Raw genomic sequence first — 19,594 nt, forward strand, 5'->3', positions numbered from 1 at the left:
GAGAATCCAAGTTATATAATAGTTGTCTCTGCTGAATGCACCCAATGATAGAAATATAAAATAATTGGGATCACCCATCGTTTTCTATAGCTACAGTACTGCAAGAGTTGAAGTCATCCCTGCCCCCACACGAAACGATTAACGACATTATTGTAGATGCATGTATACACACGAGTGTCACCTGCATTTAATAGTATGCGTAGTTTCCTCATTGCTCGTCGCAACTCGCAACTTAAAAACGTCAACATCTGATTCTCAACAGCACTACTGACATTCGTGTGATTTGATGACAAATGCAAATCGAATACGTGTCTCACTCCATATCACAGTTATACGTTACGGATAGATAATTCATTTCCTACTTGTTGTTTTCAATCGGATTCCACTTCTGAATTACAAAAAATGGCAAAGGTTACAATAAACTTGTTACCTGCAGATATAATCATATGCATCTTAGAAGACAGACTACTCGGTTTTTTGGACGTGGTTAATTTCAGTTCAACGTGCAAAAGTTTATATAGAAATGTCAATAACAATAATCAGATTTGGAGGACGAAATTTTTTCAAAGGTACGTTTATTCACGATGAAGTAAATAATTTCACTGAATATTACACGCTTTGTTGACTCTTAAACGACCGTTAATATCTTTTTGTCTATTTGGTGTATCGTGAGATTCTTAGTAATCTTCGGAGTAAACACGACACTTTAATGCTTTATTTACCTAATTAACTAAAACGCAGATTGCTATTTTAATACGTCGTATAATATTCTCGTTTCATAGAGAGTGTGCATAACGACGTATAAGCATCATTCGTATACATATTTTTATGTTATTGTTATGTTTATGTTATATAAAAAAATGGACATATTGAAAACCGTGCTTTAATATGAGAATGTTTTAATAATAAAAATAATATATGCTATTTTTTTCATTTGTGAAAACCTTAGATGGCCACTTTTGAAAGAAGTTTATCAAACAAATAATGAAGTAGATAGTTCAACGATAAACTGGAGGGACGAGGCTAAAGCTAGTTTAAACAGCAGAATGAAGTTGCTTTATCATCTATCATTGATGTCTAGTAAACACTATAAAAAGCATCTGTTATTACCAAACTCCGTGTTTAAGGAGTTCGATCATCTGTTTCTTGTGGAGGAAGGTGCTCACCCATTAGCTTATCACTTTCTTGTAGATGAACTTTTCAGCTTGATCAAAGCACCCGCTATGTAAGTATTACTTTCATCAGATGTGATATTTTGAGACTTTGTAGTATTGATTAATAATTTTTCATATCATATATATTTCTAGAAGTAGTAATCTAACGCATAGGTATTATGCTCTTAAAGTTATTCGATATTTAAAACACTGTCAATTGAGGAACGAATGGAAAAAGTTTACGTCCTTACCACCAAAGGAACAAACTTTGGAACGGGGAGCAGTCATTGTAGCTCAATGGAGTCAACCAGAAAAACATATATCATACTCATATATATCATCAGTATTGGATAATATAGCAGATCAAACTAAAGAAGTACTTAGAGAACAGTACCCGAATCACTCCATATTTTCGACTTCAGCAGATCAATTTAATGTTTGGAAAAATAATATTATCGACGATAATCAATGGAATGTTACGGAATCAAGACAAATAACAGATGCATTGTGCCAAGTATTATTCCAAAAATTAGGATTTTCTGGAAATAGCGAGATGTTTTATTTATCTGAAAATTCATTTATAGATTGTGTAAGTTATAAATTATAACCATAGAAATTCATAATAATTTTCAAGTACAATTTATGTTTATATAAGCAATGATATATTTGTTGGAGTAGGTCTTAGAACAGAGACGTGGAATTCCCGTAACTCTAGCGATAGTATTCGAAAGTGTTGCTCGTAGATTGGGTATCCATTGCGAACCCGTTAACTTTCCATCCCATTTTCTGTTACGATGGAAGGAATCGTAGTAAGTTTTCGATTTAACAATTTTTTTAACAGTAATTTAATTTCATATTTTATCTAACAATAAGTTATATTTCGTTTTAGTGTTTCCGGATCGGAAGGTGGAGAGAATTTTTATATCGATGTTTTCAATGGTGGTCAATTTTTAACTCAGAAAAGTTGTCCTAGAATTGGTGTGGTTTCAAAGTGTCCGATAGAGAAGTATAATATTCATACGGCGGCAACAGCTGTAGAAGTTTGTACATTTTTAAATAAACAAAACATTATTCCATATGCTTCTTCGACTGTAATACTCACCTGTAATTTTTAACAGGTAGTAAGCAGAATGGCAAATAATTTGGAATTTGCCTCCAGACAACACACTCATGATTTACACAGAACTGCAAGATTACTTTCTGCTCTTCAATTTCAACATATGATATTTCCTAATGATGCGAGCATAATTTCGAAGTTAGTTCGTACATATATCTTATGGAATATGGACGTAACGGAACTAGTGGAAATATTAGAAAACATAAGAGACTCGAAGGTATATTTCATATCGTTGATGCTATATGTTATAAAAAATTGTCTGCGAATTTCATTTAAAACTGTATTAAAATTTTGTAGACTTCAGAAGTAATAGCGAAAAGGCAAGCAAATGTTATTTTACGGTTACTTCAGGAACGCCAAACACATTTACCACGAGAGGTATGAATAATTATTTTAATAATTTCATAGGACCATGTTAATATTTCAATTACCACTTAGAATAATAAATCGTTGTGTACATTTTTAGAGAGAAGTGGAACCTAAGAAAAGAGTGCCAGGTATAACATATGCAGTAGGACTGATAATGAGGCACAAAGTATATGGGTATCATTGCGTGATAAGAGGATGGAATGCACGTGATAGTATGTCCCCGTCGTCTATGAATCAACTAGAAATAAGTGATCTAAGGTGTATCACCAGCCGAGATCAAAAAGTTTATACTGTATATGTAGACGATGGATCGTGTCGGTTTGAGGTTGAAGGTAATACTGATTTTATATTCAATTTATAAGCGATAAGGAATAAGCCGTTTCAATGGAATATTTCTGTTTTTATTAGAAAACCTGTCTCTGGCTCCGCAACCAGGATGGATAAATAATGATGCCATTGGTAGATACTTCTGCAAATTTAATGGTACTCATTATATACCGAACGAAGAAACAGCGCGAGAGTACCCAGAAGATGAAAAAGTCCGCAACGAATTACTTGCTACATATATGCAAAGTGATATGTAAAATGATACTATGCAACAGCTTCCTTATCTACTTGGAATACAAGGTAACGCTCATAGAGGAAATGTTCATTTCCGTATAACCTATTGTGGGATGAATGATAAGAAGTCATATTTTCATAACAGGAAAGGATAAAAATAAACATTTTAATTTTCGCGTTTCGTCAAATGTAATCTTTCGTTCTAAATAAATTCCTGTATTTTTCTAAATAGGGAAAAACAAAGAATGTAAAATCTTTCTGTGTACATGTTATTAAAAACTCAGGAATTATAGGTTATTAATTGTAATGGGTTAAGAAAAGAAACACACTACTGATTACAGATAACGCTTATTATATAGAATTAATAATGCTATATAATCGTCCAGAGAACGTAGAGTACCTTCTGACTTCTAACTCGTTCATATGTGATATAGATGCATATGAATATATTATCTGTAATAAGGATGAGAGGGTGATCAACGCTTTAATGATGGCACTACGTTATGTTCGTAAGTACCGTGTACTAATCGATTTATACTTCTTATTCAAGTATTTAAATTTTTAATGGATAGTAAACGAAAACGTGATTTGATCGGGAATAGTTTTACATAAATTAGTTATGGTTTAAATACACAATAAAAAGTACCAATGAAATATATTTATTTAAGTGTGGTCTTTAATCGATTTCACTATCGCAGGCTGTGCTCGACTAACGTATAATCGAAAGCAATCACATATAAATAGTACAAAATTTGTTTTCATAATATTTGCAATACCGTTACCATTCGAAGAAATAAAGCAAACTTCTTGAGTATTTTTATTCTATATAATATATTAATATTCAAATCTAAATAAGTGAACATTTACCGAAAAAGTAGCATATGTGTCTAACGAACAGTGATGAAGAATGTAAATTACATGGTATGGAATGATACCGAAGTCATATGTTTTTACGTATGCTTTTCTCGATCTGAAACATATTGATCCACGTTTTGACAACTATTAACATCTAATTAAAATAACAAAATTGTGTCATAACGAGTAGTGAATTATCGTCAAATTATTACAAAATATACGCGCGGTATGTTATATCTTATGTTTTTAAATATCGTTTTGTACCTGTTATAAGACAATTACTTCAATAGATAGTTCCACTTATGATAATACGTTCAAGTATATCAGATCTATAATCTGAGTATTTTTACTTTTCTTTTTATCACTTCTAATAAGAACAATTAACGTATAGATGAACAAAAAATCACAGTACACTTGTAATATTGTAATATTAAGTACAGCGGATGTAATTCAAGGAGAACTCGATGAGTGAGTTTCTTCTAGTGACCTGTAATAGTAATAATAATAATAATAATTTAATGTTACGTTTATAAGTATTCTGTATTATATAATTCTGTAATCGATACATTGTTAAGAAAGTACTTAAATTATTAAACATTTATATATGTCAACCGTGAATAATACTTTACCGATAAACATCAAATTCTACTTACTTTTCCGTAGTAGATTTATTGGAAGTATTATCGCTAGAAGATGGTTGTATAGTTACCTCCAAAACGCTCTTTTGACCTGAGATTGACATTTAAGAACGTCGTTTCAATGCTTTTGTATCATAGAGATTTTTAATTGTTTCTACAATGTAAATTTTATTTACTGTGTTTATGTTGATACAACGCAGGAGCCCAACTGTAATTGTTAGGACTCGGTACGGTATCAGTTGTCGCGTTGCTCGTAGACGGCGATGCAATATCGTGACGCAGCCACGAAACGCACCCACCTGACGAAAGCGCAGCTGATTTGATAGTGGCAGTGGTACATCCATTACTTTTTCCTTCAGATGAAACATTTTTTCTGTAAATAATATTTAAACAACGTATCAATTTTTGCAAATTTTTTTACGAATAGTTGAAGGGGTTACGTCACCTTTACGGAAAAAATAATTAAAATTTCTCTTGTGCATTAGATGGTAGTTGGAATAAATTGTAGCAATGACAAAAATTCTTCTTGATGATTCCAGCATTTTCGATATTGCAAAAATGAAACTTTTATGTATAAATAATATTATGTTTTCTATGAATGGTAATAAAGCCAATGCTTGAATTATAAAGAAAAACAAATTTTATTTCAGTTATCTCTCAAATATCTTTAATACTTTATAATTTCTACAATTTTTGAATTTTAAAAATTCCGTAAGTCATACGATAGAGAATACATTCAAAAATAATACTGCTCAAGTTTGAAGTCTCGCTATTTTCTTAGCTCGCATCTAATGTATACGTAAAAAAAATTCATTCCGAAGATTATTATATACTACATTCACAATAAGCAATTGATTTTCTCCGGGCGTATGGTATATCGTTATAAAAAGAATTCGAGAAGAGATCGTCTATCTCATCACCTTCAAGGTGACATAACCCCTTTAAAGTAAAATTCGTACCTTAATTTGTTGAAACAACTGGCAGTGTCCTTCTGAGATATCGGATACAATTGAATGGTTTCTAGTAATTGTTCGAATTCGAACACCTTACTATTTTCATTGCTTATCACGCTAACATTGGCAGAAGATGACGGCGAAGACTGCCGTCGCGACAATAAGTGTTTGGACACAATTTTATTGCTGTCCAATACTACTGAAAATTTATACGTTCCGTGTCATTGTACAGACAAATGCGATAAATTACAATTACGATAAGTTTTCGGCGTTTCGGTTACCATTTGGCACTATCAAGTCCGACCTGGATGTCTCCACCTCGTGGTTAATTCTATTAACTACAGATATCTTTGGAAGATCTTTCTCGCAATCTATCGAGTTCGAACGTGTAGCGGGTTCAGACCTCGTCTGACTTCCGCAAGCTATTAATCCGGAAACATCTTGCTGACAGATGTTAGATAGTTGGCCCAGCTTGGGTCGACCGCCGCACAGAATCTGCGGCTGACAAAGGTGCGAGGGACACGTGGAACGTTTATCAGAAAATTGCTCGGTGCACGCAGTGTCGAGTTCGTGGTGTTTATGCGAGAATGAAGACGATCCGTGAGTTGGCAGTGTGGCGTTGCAATGCAACGGGCTAGAATTATGATGTTGTAGATTCGTTAAAGAGGTTCTTGAATCGCTGGTATCATCCACGTGTTGATTGAAACATAATGACGTCCACGCGGAGTTTCGATCTTGCATTTCAAATAAATGCAATAACATAATTTCATCCTCCAGGCTATCGTTGCCGCGCAATCTGTAATGGCAAAATAAGATCGTTTACGTTATCATTGTGTATATGTATTCTGTATTCAACAACGAAGTGAAATAGAAGAGTTTCGTCATTACGCAATTACCGAATATATCATGCGAGCTTTGGTATTTATCTATAAATGTAACTTAGTAATGTATTATAATTTTATATTTTTTTTCTGAAGGTACCTGCAAGCATCTCCTGTACTGTCTCGATTGTTTTGTTGCTTTGTACGTTGTTTGTTTTGAATCCATGGTGTTAACGATTCTGCAACCTCTACATCGTTTTCTCCTGAAAGTATAGTTATCATTGATAAATAAATGAACGAATATAAGAAGCTAAACATTTTTGTTATGTTGGAAAAAACGATATTACTGCGAATAACGCAAATTAGATCATGGTTAAATAATTGTTTCGGATTTAATGAAACGTGTCTTTCAATTAAAGTTTTTCTGGGACTCCGATTATTACAGTACATGTACGGAAATATTTATTTTTTGTTGTAAAACCGAACGTAAGAAGAAGACGGAGATTAATTCGAAAATAGACAAAAGATTGTTCTAGGAAACTGCTTGAAACTGATCAGGAGTATGGGAAGTAGGATTCTCTTTCATAAAATTTTCGTCTGGCTTCTCATTCGTGGGATTTTCATTTTCGACACCTTTATCTAACTTGCATTCCCGCTGTCTACGTCTCTGCATATTTATAGAACCTCTGTTCGAACTTGTACCTAATTTAATGGTATGGCGTTACTACGTAACATTGTACTTTCAAATGCAAAATTATATACTAAGTATTCCGAATATCGAATTTTAAATACGATAGAACAGTTGTCATAAAGACTAAAGCATCGTTCGCGTGGCTAATTTGAGTTTAATAATTTATCTATCATTGCATAGTATAAAATTCAATGGATTCGAACAATCTAGAAAATTCAATTCGTACCTGACATGGTTTCATCGTCCACGTCATTTTCGTCGTTAGAATTGTCATCTAGAAGCGTTAAGTGTGGCTCGTTATGATCACAGTCGTCCAAATATATATCGTGTTCGCTTAATTCCTGAAGCAGATAAAGGTATTAATATTCTAGATTCTAGATTGGACTGCGAAAAACACTGGTCGAATGATCTTACTCCGCTATCGCTACTGCTGCTACTTAACAAAAGAGGCAATGGTTGCTGATTGAGCACCGTTGGTGAAGAATACGATGGAGATGGAGAATGAGCTCCAGTAGTTTGACAATCTCCAGAAGAACCATCGTTCGTACCATGCAGATTGGGCGATTCAGGTTTCACTCTATGTTGCTTTAAACTCGTTTTCGACGAGATGGAGGATAACGTCGACGAGGATCCAAGTGGACGGATATCTGAAAGCTCTACCAATTCGCACATAGGCATTAATTGGTCTCCTGACATTCCGCTATTGTTATTTCCACCAGGAAGGACATTTTGTACTGATCTGCTGTAACAATAGGTGTTAAAGTATATTGTTTTTATACAAAGTATGTTGTTTTATACGAAAAAAAGTACGATTCACCTTGTCGATGTGACGTTTGGATACGTTTCTATCGAACGAGTAGAATTGGAACTATGTAATGGATCTCCAGCAGCTTGCGACTGTTGCTGCATTACCAAAGGCGTTACATTCGACGTTGGTCCGCATAACGTAGCTCCACTAGGTACTCTGGTTGCTGCCATAGCACTTCGAGACATTTCTATCGCCAAACGCTGCGAATAAATATTTCAGTTACGCACAAATGCGTGGCTATAAATGTTTGAATACAGACGTTACCTCTTTCAGTTCATTAATTTGCGTGGCATATTGATTTTGGACAGTAACTAGTTGACTAATGTACCATTGTTGATCTCTGCAACGCTGATAAAACGTCGGTGGCCGTACCTGAAACCTGTCACCCATTTTTATATTATAACGCTCTATATGTAAGATAAAAAGAATTCTTAATATTTTACCGCAATATGAGAGTGTCCAATTCTGTATTCAAATATCCTTCGGTTGCAAGTAAATCTAATCTGAAGAATCTATTGTAACCCCAACATTCGCCGATTTCGAAGTCAGATGCGAATTCTCTAACGATGTTCTTACTTGTATCACGAGATCCTTGGTGTATCATTTCAACTCGATATTCGTATCTGATAAATAGAATTGTGATAGCAAAAAAGCGTTAATTAGAGAATCAAAAAGACGGATTACTTAATAAGAAGTAAAAATATTTTTCGTACTTAGATGTCTCCGGTAGACCAGCGCTTAACTCTAGAAAAACGGACAAATAATTTCCACGTACAACGCCATTTCCATCGGGGTATACTTTTAATCTCCAGCATAATCCGTTAACGTGTAAAGGCGCGGAATAAACTGGATCTGCTTTCAATTGTAGTTGAGTAAAATTTTGCATTGCAAATGTTGCGCTATCGTAACCAGGTACAATTTCGCTACAATAATGAATAGATGATTGTTTGTCTGTAAATATATGACGTTATGCTGTAAATTAAAATACATAGGATCAATGGTTCACCTATGAAAGTCCGCAGGAACAGGCGCAGTCACGAAACTCGTCATTGGTTTCTTTCTCACTTGATGTATCATTCGCGAGAGGTCTGCACTTTTGATAATAAGCTCAGAACGAGTACAAGTATGCAACTGCTGTTCCACTTCTTGCAGTAAAGCTTCCAATTGTTCCGTTTCTAATGTTAAAGAATTCTTTTGACCCATTAACGTTAACAGTTTAGCTTTCAATTGAGAATCCAAACGCGCTATCATCAATTCAACCGCATTTCTGATCTCTCTAACTCTCTCATCCTTTGCGGCTCTTACAGATTCGACATTACGTTCCTAAAAGATCAGATACAAGATAAGAGACGATTAGAGAATCTCTAAATCCTATATATAAAATTTGTACTTACCACTTCTTGAACAAGACTTATCAATTCCATTAACCTTCGTTTCAACTGTCCTACTTCTGCTTTTATTTGTGTGACATGCTGTTCATAGACCTCTTCTAATGGTTTGAAAGTATGCCCTGAATGAGTGCCACCCCATAAAGCACACTGATGACATATACATCTACGGCAGGTCCAACAATAGACGGATAGCTTCTCGTGATGCATAGTACACCTGCAAAAGAATACATAGACAATGACACAAATTATTGCAAACTCCAAGTTACAAAGGAAATACCTGTCTCTATTGGAGTCATCATGCCTAGAGTTTGATATGCTCACAGCTTGAAGTGTATCAAGTTGTTGTGTCACTTCCTCTACCCATCTACAATTTACCAATTCGTGTAAATGTAAAGAAGCTCGGCAGTGTGGACATTGAGACCGCTGCTCTGTAAGCCATCGCCTAATGCAGGTGTAGCAACACAATTTACTGCAGTGAGGACAAAGATGGGCATCTCTAAGCTTTTCCATACAAATGAAACATCGAAAAACTTCTGCCAGTGTCTAAAATATAATTAAGAACTTGTAACAATATGAGGTACATCTTTGAGTCTTACAGATGTATAGAAAAAGAAAGATGAATATTAGAAATAATTGTAATTCGTATTTTTAATCCAAAACAAATTTCAAAGTGAATGATCTATAATTCTATAGGAATGTGTAATAAATTTTCTGTATTTCAACTGTCTAAATGGTTCTGCTTAAAAATGCTATATTTGACTAAGAAGTAAATAGCATTCTAACAAGTTATAACATTTCTTCGTAGTTATTACTATATCATAAAACAAATAAAATGGGGCACCAAGAAATATGTATCTGCATTCCACATCATCAAATACAGTTTTGACATATAAATATCATATTGGATATTTACAAACCTCGACACTGTGATCATCCGAGTTTTTCGAATTAATAGATGTTTCCCTATTAGCCATCCTGTCTGACATTTATTAATAAAAAATTTAATTGGATATTATCGATCGTTAGATGTATCAGCAGCACTCAAAGCTACGCGGATCTCCGACATTTCATCTCGTGGCGTTCAACTATGTAACCAATTTATCGAAAATGTTATTTCCAAAACGTGTTCATTATTAACAATTGTTATTTATAAACTAGTCAGACATACACGAAATGCTTTTCAGGTACTCTAAAAAATTTGTAGCGGAGTATACAATATTGTCATGGCTCTTGACTCACGACAATGATTCGTATACGATGGTTGGTATACGTCATGAGTGATGATTTGCCATGAAGTAAAAATATTCTATGGTAAGCAGTGTAGGAAAGATTTAATCCCGTTAGACCATTTCTTTCAAATATATATTTCTGTATTACTTCCGTAGCATAGGAATATAGGAACCGGGCATAGCTGAACCCAGAGTGAAGCCATGTTCACCATATTACGTTGCCATTGCGAATTCATGAGACTCCTAGACATCTGTATAGAATCTATAGTCTATGGCTAAATGCGCATCCCCTATTCGCTGGTTTCCGACAAGAACCTCATTCATTTATTCTTAAAAGCAGTTTCCGGAGTAGTCTAGAGTAAGCTAAAGTTATTGTATAATATATTATACAATATATTTATTATAGAATATATATATTGTGTAATATACTCTGAAAATTTCATTCTCATATTCCAACAATTGAGATAACTGCTATCCTTTTTATTTAAGGTTGCCGCATAGCAGGGGCACCTCTGCGCCTACGAAATGGCAACCGAACCGACAAATCGGCTAGTATAGGTTGCCGCATAACAGGGGCACATCTGCGCCTACGAAATGGCAACCGAGCCGTCGAACCGGTTAGTATACGTCGCCGCATAGGAGGGGCACAATTCTTGGTGTCACTCAATTTGTTTCACCAGTTACTGACATGAACTTTTCATTCACTTTTGGGCAATTCCTGACACCTCCTCACACATCGTAACAACTTCTGACGCATCCTGACAACATGTACACATGATAAGATATAAATTTTAAGTTTTCAAAGTTATGAGACGACCAAAACTATTATAATATTTTATCAAATCACCCTAATTCTTCTGTATCACTACATCACATGTTATAATAAATATACATTGAAGGAGAAACATATCTTATTTATTGCAATTCACTCCCAAAACATACCTATCCATATTTCCTTCGTGCCACCTCTTCGCGTATCATGTGATCCTGATACCAGGAGTAAAAATCCGACATTTCCCATCACAATTTTGAGAGGAGCGATTTGCAACATTGTGGAAGTTTCGAGAGAAGCAATTTGCAACATTGTGGAAGTTTCGAGAGAAGCAATTTGCAACATTGTTGACTTGGCCAAAATGCAAAATTGGCCAGATTTCCGAAATGTACCGAAAATATGGCCCCTTGAATTAGGCAACCTGTACTGACAGATATGTCGGGCCGGTTGCCTGTCCGTAAGCGCCAACGTGCCACCTCCTCGCATATCATGTTCTCCTGATACCGGGAGTAAAATTTTGACAAAAATCCGATACGTACCATGAATTTCTCGTGTACCAGAAAATAGAGGGAAATTAAATAGAAATATGTCAGGAAATGAAGGGAAATTTGAGGGAAATGTCGCAGATATGAATGGAAGTTAATGGGAAATGTATCAGGAAATGAAAGGACAATAAAGGGAAATGTGCCAGGAAATGATGCGAAATTAAATGGAAATGTCGCAGAAATGAAGGATAATTAAAGGGAAGTGTGGCAGGAAATGAAGGAAAGTTAATGGGAAATGTGCCAGAAAATGAAGATTACAGAAATTAATAACCTATAACAAAAATTAGATATTCCAAATGTTGAATTTCTAAAAATATAGTTTCAAATATATAACCATATTTTTAATTATAATCCTATTTAAATTTCCTGCTGTAAATTGGCAACGTAAGATGGCCGATGTGCCTTCCCTCTTAGCTTCATACTGCACCACGTTCCTTGCCAGTCTATACCCGTTCCCTGTATTCCTATGTCCGTGGCCAAAGTACATAAAATATTTAGTATGATCGGATAAATATTTGGACATCGTCATAATTAGTGACAGTTGTTTTGATTGAACGGTGTAGATGTTTCATGAAATATTATTTATATTAAGTATAGGAAAAAAATACTGGAGTATTTAAATAACATTATCTCGTTTTGCTGATATATTGTTTATACATAAATAGATGTATGTGTATGGATTACATCTTTAGAACACGAATGTTTCAATTTTATAGGGACATCAATAAAACACAATGACATTCTTATTATCTGATGAAAGTGTTTAAAAAATATCTGTTTAGAAGATTTACCTTTTCAGCAATAATAATTGAATGATAATTGATCTTAAATGTAAATTAAAGCGTTAATGTGAATAGCGTTAGAGGTTATATGGTTTCTATCTTTCTAGGACTTATAATATTAATTAAATATATATTATCTAAAAGTGGCTACTTCTTAACATAGTCTCGCATTTTTATTAAAATTTCAGTTAGTTTAGTATACGTTGAATTAATGAATTTTATAATTGATTTTAGATTTACAATTTTGGCTGTATACATTAAATTACATTTAAAACAAAAACTTACGTAATGGCTGCATCACCACTGGTAAAAGTAGAATTACAAACCGACGTATACATGGTGTGTTTACAGCATGCCTTGTCGACAGAAAGTTTCGAAGTAATGGGCCTATTGATTGGGGATGTATGTACATAAGTTTACTTTGTTACTCTAGAATTTTACATATCTCTTGTCTACACAAACACATATCTATTGCTTTAGTATTAATTTATGTTAGATAGTAAATGGTGTTGCAAAACTCGTAGCTGTTACTATTTTACGACGTTTGGATAAAAAGAAAGATAGAGTTGAAATTTCGCCAGAACAATTAATGAAAGCTGTCAGCGAAGCAGATAAATTGACAGCTCAACTAAACCGTCCTGTGCATGTTCTTGGGTGGTATCATTCGCATCCACACATAACGGTTTGTCCCTCACATCTCGGTAAGTATTACTTCTATAGTTACAAAAACAAATTGTAAATTTATAATAAAAGCATCTTTTTAGATATTGGGACTCAAGCCACCTATCAGACTATGGATTGTAACTTTGTAGGACTAATATTTTCAGTATTTTCAGAAAGCAAAGAGTCTAAGGTAAATGTTGAATGAAAGTTATTGAACTGGTATGGTACATTTAATTTATTTTGCTTATTTTAATAATATGTTATAGGAGCAAGAAATCTTTTTAACTTGCTTCCAATCACATAATGGAGAGTCAAAAGAGATTCCATTAGAAATTGTACAAACGTCTCCGATATCGGATAATTGTTTAAAGGTACATTTTTAAATAATACATTTATAACTAACTCTACATGTAATTTTCAATCCTACATATTTAATTCCTATACATGGTTTAGACAATGACGGATTTACCAAAAATTTTGGTTCAAGAAGAAGAAGAAATGGCGGAAACATGTAAAGATCATCATGATATTCTCACCAGTATATATAATAATGCTGGTTAGTTTAATTATTTTAGTATTTGGCGGTTTCCATTGTGACAAAGAGAGAATGATCACGATTATTATTTACAGTAAGAACACGTACATTGGCTCACATAACCGACATAATCACGAAGCCTTTGGTACTGACATTTGAGAGAAGGATAGCTTTAAACAAATTACGCGCTGCTTACCTTCGAAAGCAATTGCAGGAATTACAAAACATGTGCAATGGATAAAAATGTCTCGTTTCAAAAATAAAAATAAGTATTGCGCCCTTTTTCCTCGTGTATTATAAACATAAGTATATTAAGTTGCATACAATTTATTATTGTGTAAGGTGAAAACAAGTTCCACGTACAGAATGTAAAGTTACTTAGAATAACAAAATATAACGAGTTTCTTTACTGTTCAATTTTTCACGAGATTTTTTTTTTGTTAACCAAATAAAAACAAACAAACGAACCTTTCAGTGATTATTTTTATTTTTACCTTTCACGAACAAAGTTCTGGCAATAATTGCACAGTTCTATATTTACACTACGAGAACAACAGTGTATTTAAATAGACTTAAATGTATTCAAAACACGGATTCTGCAGAACGAGAAAGATGTATAGGATGAGAAGGACTACGTGCTAACCTTTTGCGAGGCAGCTTTTCCAGAGTAGTTAACAATTTTGCAAAATCGGGTCGATTTTCTGCATGGTATGACCAGCAAAGCATTAGGATATCCTATAAAAATGTGAAGAAAAAGTCAAAATTATAAGATTATAGAAATTGAAATTTGAATAAGATCGAAGACGTCAAAGAATTATAATCAATATAATATACCTTCACATCACGAGAGGCTTGTAAATTAGCTAACGTTTGCTTCATTCCTTTTCCAACTTGCCAAATGATTGCTTCGGGAGGCTGTCCTTTAAATGGCCATTCTCCGCATAAAAGCTCATACCACACGGTCCTATGATAGGACACGTATTTTTAGATACATTAAACAAAAATACTTGGAATACTTGTTATATTACACTCAATGTTTATGTTACTTTGAAACGTTGTATGTTGAAAACCAAATGCTAAAAAGTTTTGTAATGAATAGAAAAGATACAATATAATAGTACATATACATAGCAAGATTATTCCTGAGTTGATACCTACCGAAAAGGTTTACTCAAAACGAAAGAATTTCGAAGAAAAATAAATCTTTTGGATACAATGTATTATACAATTATACTTACAAAGTAAAGTTATATTTTGTGTCAATTGTGTACTAACCCAAATGCATACACGTCGGAAGCCTCTGTAAAAGGTAACTCTTCCTGATCCCGATTTTGTTGCGGTCTCAGTCGTCGAACAATTTCAGGAGCTAAATAACATAACCAGCCAGGCGGTATGCTCAATGCATTTCCTTGTCTGTACAAGAAATAAAGGATGCAACATTTAGACTTACGATTTGCACTAAATATGCTCGTTTAAATAGAAAGTTTTACCTGTTTCCATAACAAAGCTTTGTAACACTGAATAAACCGAAATCGGTTATGACAACTTTTCCATTTTCTAAAAATATGTTTTTGCTCTTGAGATCTTTGTGAATTATTCCACGAGCATGAAGATATCCCATTCCCTAAGTAATAAGAGGCATGTTTCATATCTCGTTTCTTTCAAAAAATTGTTAAAAAATTATACAATGCTCTTTACGTGTATATACCTGAGAAATCTGTTGAGCGATGATAGTAGTTTTATTCATATTAAATTTATCTTTACGTAGATGAATGTGAGTGTAAAGAGTCATGCCTTTGCTCATACTAGTCACTATTGCCAAGCGAGGAGGCTTCATGCAAGCTCCCATAAATAAAACTAGATTTTCATGTCTAGTTTTTCGGAATGTAGCCACCTATAAATTTTAACGTAAATATATTTAAATCGTGAACGTTACGGTATTAAGAAATGCATTTATTGTACCTCTAACTTGAATGCTTCCAACGTTTTATCATCATCTAAATAATAGTCCATGTTCAAGACTTTAATCGCAACATTACCGTGCCAATAACCTCTGTACACTGTACCAAATCTTCCAGTACCTATAGGTTCTCCAATTTTCAATTCATCATAAGGAATGTCCCATTCTCGCATTGATAACTATAACGATAATCTTATTTAGATGCGATGACGAATCACTCAATGCAAACGTCACATTAAAGTTACGTACACTGTTTTGTCGTGGCCAACGACTGTCTCCTGGTTCTCCATCGGAGACTTGAGAATCTTGCGAATCAACCCTAACGGGTGTTCGTTCGGAATCTGTGCTAACGCTACCAGATCCAGAAACACTCACTGTTCTTTCGCTATCGCTCGACATATTTGTACCTTCGAGTCGATGTGTCTCTAATGTAACACCTTTTTCATTGAGTACAACATCTGGAAGTGAATTGTGATCAATTTTTTCTATGTCACAATGAAATGCAACGTATAATAATTTTGGTACCTGGAAAGTGGAACTGTTGTTTGGCAGGTGCCTGTGGAGTTTGGCTAGTATTGGCAGGTAGCAAAGCTGGACTAGAAGGCGTTGAGCTGTTACAGCTCGAGGTATTTGAACTAGAATCCGCGCCCTGGTAAATTATACATTTGTAAAGTACCGAGTGTTAAATGGATTTCATCTTGACATTAACTTCAAGGTATGTGTTTCTGACACAAACAAGGAATAAATTGATCGAAGAGAAAATATAAAGAAACGTGAACTCATATTCAACACACCTGAAAAGGTATGTTCACAGAAGAGTGTGGATGGGATCGTTTTCGATCCCTTCGATTTAAAGAGCTCAATAAATTTGAGTTGTGGTGATTGGGAGATGTTATACCAGGTTTGCTTAATATCGGAGAAACATTTACCATACCTAAAAATTTGTATTTTAGTCAAAAGTTGTTGGAAGAAATCAATGAATTTTTAACACTTATACGTACCATCACCTTGCCAAGATCTTTTAAACTCATCAATGAGTTCCTGAGGTAGGCCACAAGAAGGTGGTACTTTGGATTCACATTCCCGGTGACATTTATATTTACATTCTTTGCATTTTAAGCCAGTGTCCATAAACATTTGCTTTTCGCAATAGTCGCATGTTGTCATCATTTTAAAAGTTTTGGTAAAGCGGTGAGCAATTATATGGCCCATTCCTCGGGTTACAGTCGGAGTACGAGGTGACTTTGGCACTTGAAGACTTGTTACTGTGAGAAATGAGAATAAAACATTTTTATTATCATACATGAATCCTTTAGAATAGAGATCGTTTACTGAAATGTACTCACCTGTTCCTTTAAAACTGTTATCATCGCTCTCTGCACTAGAATACGGTGGTGACTTAACAGGACTACTACTATTCAGTAACAGACTTTCCCCTGTAATATCTGCATTACTGCTGCAAGATCCTGATTCTGTAGGCAGACGATTTCTTCTACCCACAGGGCCAACAGAATCATTACCACAACTATAGAAACAATAAAAAAAATATTTAATGCTTATCCATAGCTTTGATAAAAATAAAAACTATCGAGAGTTAAAGTTTTACCTTGAAGCTGCATCTCCATTTTCAAGACGGTTCGCTAATTGTGATTCATGAGATTTTGACTTAGTTAATGGAAACACTTCTGGTTGCGATATTGTATTTTGTAAACCTATTTGATGTTTTTTACAAGGAGGCGGAGTTGTTGGAAACTTGATTCCTATTATTAAACAAGAACATTTTATATTAATTATATAATTATATATAGTTTATAACGTGAAAGAATAAAAGGGAAGATTCGTTACTTACCGCGTCCTGTTCTTTGTAAAAGAGGGGTAGAAGGAGGACTAGCTGATGATAAAGACGTAACGGAAGAAGCTTGGGCTAATATATCACTGTTAAGATTATTGTTGTTGTTATGATATGGAATGCTGTCTTCTGAAGGAACAGAACATCTGGTTGTACGACATCGAGCTGGCCTAGGAGACGCTCCGGTACGTAAATGGTGTCTATCCCAAGAATCCCAATACAAGTTCATATCGCTATTATCCATATCGCCTCGTAAAAGAACATCTGAATAAGACGTAATGTCGAATGAAAATATATACAAAAAATATATTGTTCGATGTTTCAATATAGTTTAAGTCTTACCCATATACCGACGAAGATTGTGCAATGCCCTACAAAGTCTACGAAGTTCTTCCTCGTGTCTAACATTATTTTCTCCCAACATACTACCTAACTCATGCTCAGACTTCTCCTTGAGAGCTTCGAGCGAGTTAGCCTTGGAGCAAACCATCTGAAAATTATTATGAAAGCAAATATCTGCCAAATTCTATACATGTACTAAAATTTATTAAATAAAGATAATGAAAATTATTGGAAGAATGATTCATACCTGAATGGAATCCTGTGTAAGTCCCACTACTCGTAACCATTGCTGCAGTGATGGATATTGTCTCATCTCTGCAGGCAATGATTCTACAGCCAGTTTGGCTTTGGTTACTAGTTGCTTTGAATATAATTTGATAAGCTTTCCCTGAAATACATATTACTTATGTTTACAACAAGAAAAAATAACATGCTTTTGGCACAGCATTTGATATATGTATGTTCACAAATATGTATAATTATAATAAGCTGTTTTAATTTTATCATTAACAATGTACAATAAGGACTCAACTTTTTATATTATTTCATCTGTACTTTAAGATTTTCTCAGGACTCATTTTTTCCACTAATTTTACCATGATGTTCATAAGATCTTATTGGTGAGATAATATAGCAAGATTATAAGATAGGCAACAAAGTAGCAATCATAAAGGTACAAGGAGAAACCATTCGGTATATATAAAATTACAACTGTTAAGGCAGTTAAAATTGGAATTAGGCGAATGTCAAATTGATATCAGAGTTTCTTTACATTCGACAACGACTGGTATAAGTATCAATGTATCAGTTATCAATATTTAAAACGTATTCTGAACGTTAATCAGCCTTACCGTATACAGGGTGGAAGAACAATAACGGCAACGATAATAAATGGTCGTAAACGCAGAACAGAGGCGTAAAAATACTCGCGCGCATGCAAGTGCGAAACGCGAATCTATAAAGAAACGCATTTGCAACTTGTTGACAACCACACGAAACAACCCTTCACGAGGTCAAGGCGATCGTGGCCGAAGGTAACGAGGCAAGAAGAACAACGGAAAGGAATCGAAGGACAATTTCTCGTATTACCTCGAGCGTACGAATTTCCTGTTGAGTGAGTTCAGCACTGGTGGAACATTGGGTCCTCAAGCCCTCGAGCCGATCCGCGGAGATGTCAATCATGGATTGAACGACATCCAAGGCTCGACGGATCTCTTGTTCCGCATCCTCGCTGTCCGCCATCCCGCGCCACAATGACGGTCCCTTGTTTTGTTGCACGCGAGTCCTTCTCCTACTTCACGGGCATAATTCTCGTCGCACGGGACCTGTGTCGGTCGCGGATTTATCGCTGGCTCTCCGCGTAACCAAACCACTTATCAACATTGACAACCATCTTGGCCGCCTATCGGTGACGTCAATCGGTGCCCAACAATCCGGGGTCTCAGAGCGTTCATTCGAACGACTCTATCGCGTTCGTAAAAACGCTATATCGCGTCATCGTGGCTTCCATTTAATCGCAGGTCATGTTCACACGACCCTATAATGGGTGTGTTCCATTG

The 19,594-nt window shown here is 34.8% G+C and overlaps 4 protein-coding genes and 1 long non-coding RNA gene across 12 annotated transcripts; 3 read left to right on the top strand and 2 right to left on the bottom strand.

The window, feature by feature from the left end:
• The first annotated feature begins 221 nt into the window (after window positions 1-221).
• Window positions 222-4,589, top strand: LOC128892286 (F-box only protein 21-like). Of its 5 annotated transcripts, none has more exons than XM_054152615.1 (10): window positions 222-569; window positions 950-1,225; window positions 1,308-1,743; window positions 1,833-1,960; window positions 2,044-2,194; window positions 2,273-2,488; window positions 2,569-2,649; window positions 2,738-2,972; window positions 3,049-3,267; window positions 3,543-4,589. In XM_054152615.1, the coding sequence occupies exons 1-9, from the start codon at window positions 403-405 to the stop codon at window positions 3,222-3,224; spliced, it is 1,866 nt and encodes a 621-aa protein (XP_054008590.1). In that variant the 5' UTR covers window positions 222-402; the 3' UTR covers window positions 3,225-3,267; window positions 3,543-4,589. The 5 variants fall into 5 exon arrangements, with proteins under 5 accessions (XP_054008590.1, XP_054008587.1, XP_054008588.1 ...); XM_054152612.1 differs by having other exon boundaries at window positions 224-569; window positions 1,833-1,963; window positions 3,347-4,589; XM_054152613.1 differs by having other exon boundaries at window positions 224-569; window positions 1,833-1,963; window positions 3,434-4,589.
• Window positions 4,402-10,658, bottom strand: LOC128892278 (E3 ubiquitin-protein ligase TRIM37-like). Of its 3 annotated transcripts, XM_054152582.1 has the most exons (17): window positions 10,527-10,658; window positions 10,276-10,443; window positions 9,636-9,901; window positions 9,362-9,572; window positions 8,974-9,290; window positions 8,681-8,890; window positions 8,411-8,590; window positions 8,232-8,346; window positions 7,977-8,167; window positions 7,574-7,901; window positions 7,386-7,500; window positions 6,629-6,731; window positions 5,929-6,443; window positions 5,654-5,846; window positions 4,871-5,067; window positions 4,710-4,785; window positions 4,402-4,543 (listed from the first exon to the last, which is right to left on the bottom strand). In XM_054152582.1, the coding sequence occupies exons 2-17, from the start codon at window positions 10,342-10,344 to the stop codon at window positions 4,507-4,509; spliced, it is 3,123 nt and encodes a 1,040-aa protein (XP_054008557.1). In that variant the 5' UTR covers window positions 10,345-10,443; window positions 10,527-10,658; the 3' UTR covers window positions 4,402-4,506. The 3 variants fall into 3 exon arrangements, with proteins under 3 accessions (XP_054008557.1, XP_054008558.1, XP_054008559.1); XM_054152583.1 differs by having other exon boundaries at window positions 7,574-7,898; window positions 10,276-10,574; XM_054152584.1 differs by having other exon boundaries at window positions 5,654-5,843; window positions 10,276-10,574.
• Window positions 10,564-11,480, top strand: LOC128892304 (uncharacterized). The gene is made up of 3 exons (XR_008461042.1): window positions 10,564-10,669; window positions 10,744-10,945; window positions 11,077-11,480. It is a non-coding gene; the product is annotated as an uncharacterized LOC128892304 (long non-coding RNA).
• Window positions 11,481-12,396: 916 nt separating this feature from the next.
• Window positions 12,397-14,301, top strand: LOC128892296 (lys-63-specific deubiquitinase BRCC36-like). Its single transcript, XM_054152628.1, has 7 exons — window positions 12,397-12,571; window positions 12,921-13,088; window positions 13,183-13,387; window positions 13,451-13,539; window positions 13,616-13,720; window positions 13,803-13,905; window positions 13,980-14,301. Exons 2-7 carry the CDS (start codon window positions 12,975-12,977, stop codon window positions 14,123-14,125), a joined length of 762 nt encoding a protein of 253 aa, XP_054008603.1. The 5' UTR covers window positions 12,397-12,571; window positions 12,921-12,974; the 3' UTR covers window positions 14,126-14,301.
• Window positions 14,302-14,349: 48 nt separating this feature from the next.
• On the bottom strand, window positions 14,350-19,479 carry LOC128892284 (kinase suppressor of Ras 2). 2 transcript variants are annotated; one of them, XM_054152606.1, is made up of 16 exons: window positions 19,125-19,479; window positions 18,283-18,423; window positions 18,036-18,183; window positions 17,694-17,957; window positions 17,451-17,604; window positions 17,191-17,369; window positions 16,846-17,109; window positions 16,639-16,778; window positions 16,370-16,493; window positions 16,094-16,281; window positions 15,847-16,023; window positions 15,593-15,778; window positions 15,375-15,508; window positions 15,160-15,297; window positions 14,719-14,848; window positions 14,350-14,619 (listed from the first exon to the last, which is right to left on the bottom strand). In XM_054152606.1, exons 1-16 carry the CDS (start codon window positions 19,275-19,277, stop codon window positions 14,467-14,469), a joined length of 2,673 nt encoding a protein of 890 aa, XP_054008581.1. In that variant the 5' UTR covers window positions 19,278-19,479; the 3' UTR covers window positions 14,350-14,466. The 2 variants fall into 2 exon arrangements, with proteins under 2 accessions (XP_054008581.1, XP_054008580.1); XM_054152605.1 differs by having other exon boundaries at window positions 16,094-16,302; window positions 19,125-19,478.
• Window positions 19,480-19,594: the final 115 nt, after the last annotated feature.

This window comes from Hylaeus anthracinus, unplaced genomic scaffold, assembly GCF_026225885.1.
Source record: "Hylaeus anthracinus isolate JK02 unplaced genomic scaffold, UHH_iyHylAnth1.0_haploid 12002, whole genome shotgun sequence".
Classification (NCBI taxonomy): domain Eukaryota; kingdom Metazoa; phylum Arthropoda; class Insecta; order Hymenoptera; family Colletidae; genus Hylaeus; species Hylaeus anthracinus.

Bases quoted from the DNA above. Each gene is read 5' to 3' on its own strand.
- LOC128892286 (XM_054152612.1), top strand. From the start codon at position 403: ATGGCAAAGGTTACAATAAACTTGTTACCTGCAGATATAATCATATGC. The intron at 1,226-1,307 runs GTAAGTATTACT...ATATATTTCTAG, and splicing joins TTGATCAAAGCACCCGCTAT to AAGTAGTAATCTAACGCATA. The intron at 2,650-2,737 runs GTATGAATAATT...GTACATTTTTAG, and splicing joins AAACACATTTACCACGAGAG to AGAGAAGTGGAACCTAAGAA.
- LOC128892278 (XM_054152582.1), bottom strand. From the start codon at position 10,344: ATGTCAGACAGGATGGCTAATAGGGAAACATCTATTAATTCGAAAAAC. The intron at 9,291-9,361 runs GTAAGTACAAAT...CTGATCTTTTAG, and splicing joins TAAGTCTTGTTCAAGAAGTG to GAACGTAATGTCGAATCTGT. The intron at 7,501-7,573 runs GTAAGATCATTC...TATCTGCTTCAG, and splicing joins GCAGCAGTAGCGATAGCGGA to GAATTAAGCGAACACGATAT.
- LOC128892296 (XM_054152628.1), top strand. From the start codon at position 12,975: ATGGCTGCATCACCACTGGTAAAAGTAGAATTACAAACCGACGTATAC. The intron at 13,089-13,182 runs GTATGTACATAA...AATTTATGTTAG, and splicing joins TGGGCCTATTGATTGGGGAT to ATAGTAAATGGTGTTGCAAA. The intron at 13,540-13,615 runs GTAAATGTTGAA...AATATGTTATAG, and splicing joins CAGAAAGCAAAGAGTCTAAG to GAGCAAGAAATCTTTTTAAC.
- LOC128892284 (XM_054152605.1), bottom strand. From the start codon at position 19,277: ATGGCGGACAGCGAGGATGCGGAACAAGAGATCCGTCGAGCCTTGGAT. The intron at 16,779-16,845 runs GTACGTATAAGT...ACAAATTTTTAG, and splicing joins AAGATCTTGGCAAGGTGATG to GTATGGTAAATGTTTCTCCG. The intron at 15,779-15,846 runs GTACAATAAATG...TAAAATTTATAG, and splicing joins TGGAAGCATTCAAGTTAGAG to GTGGCTACATTCCGAAAAAC.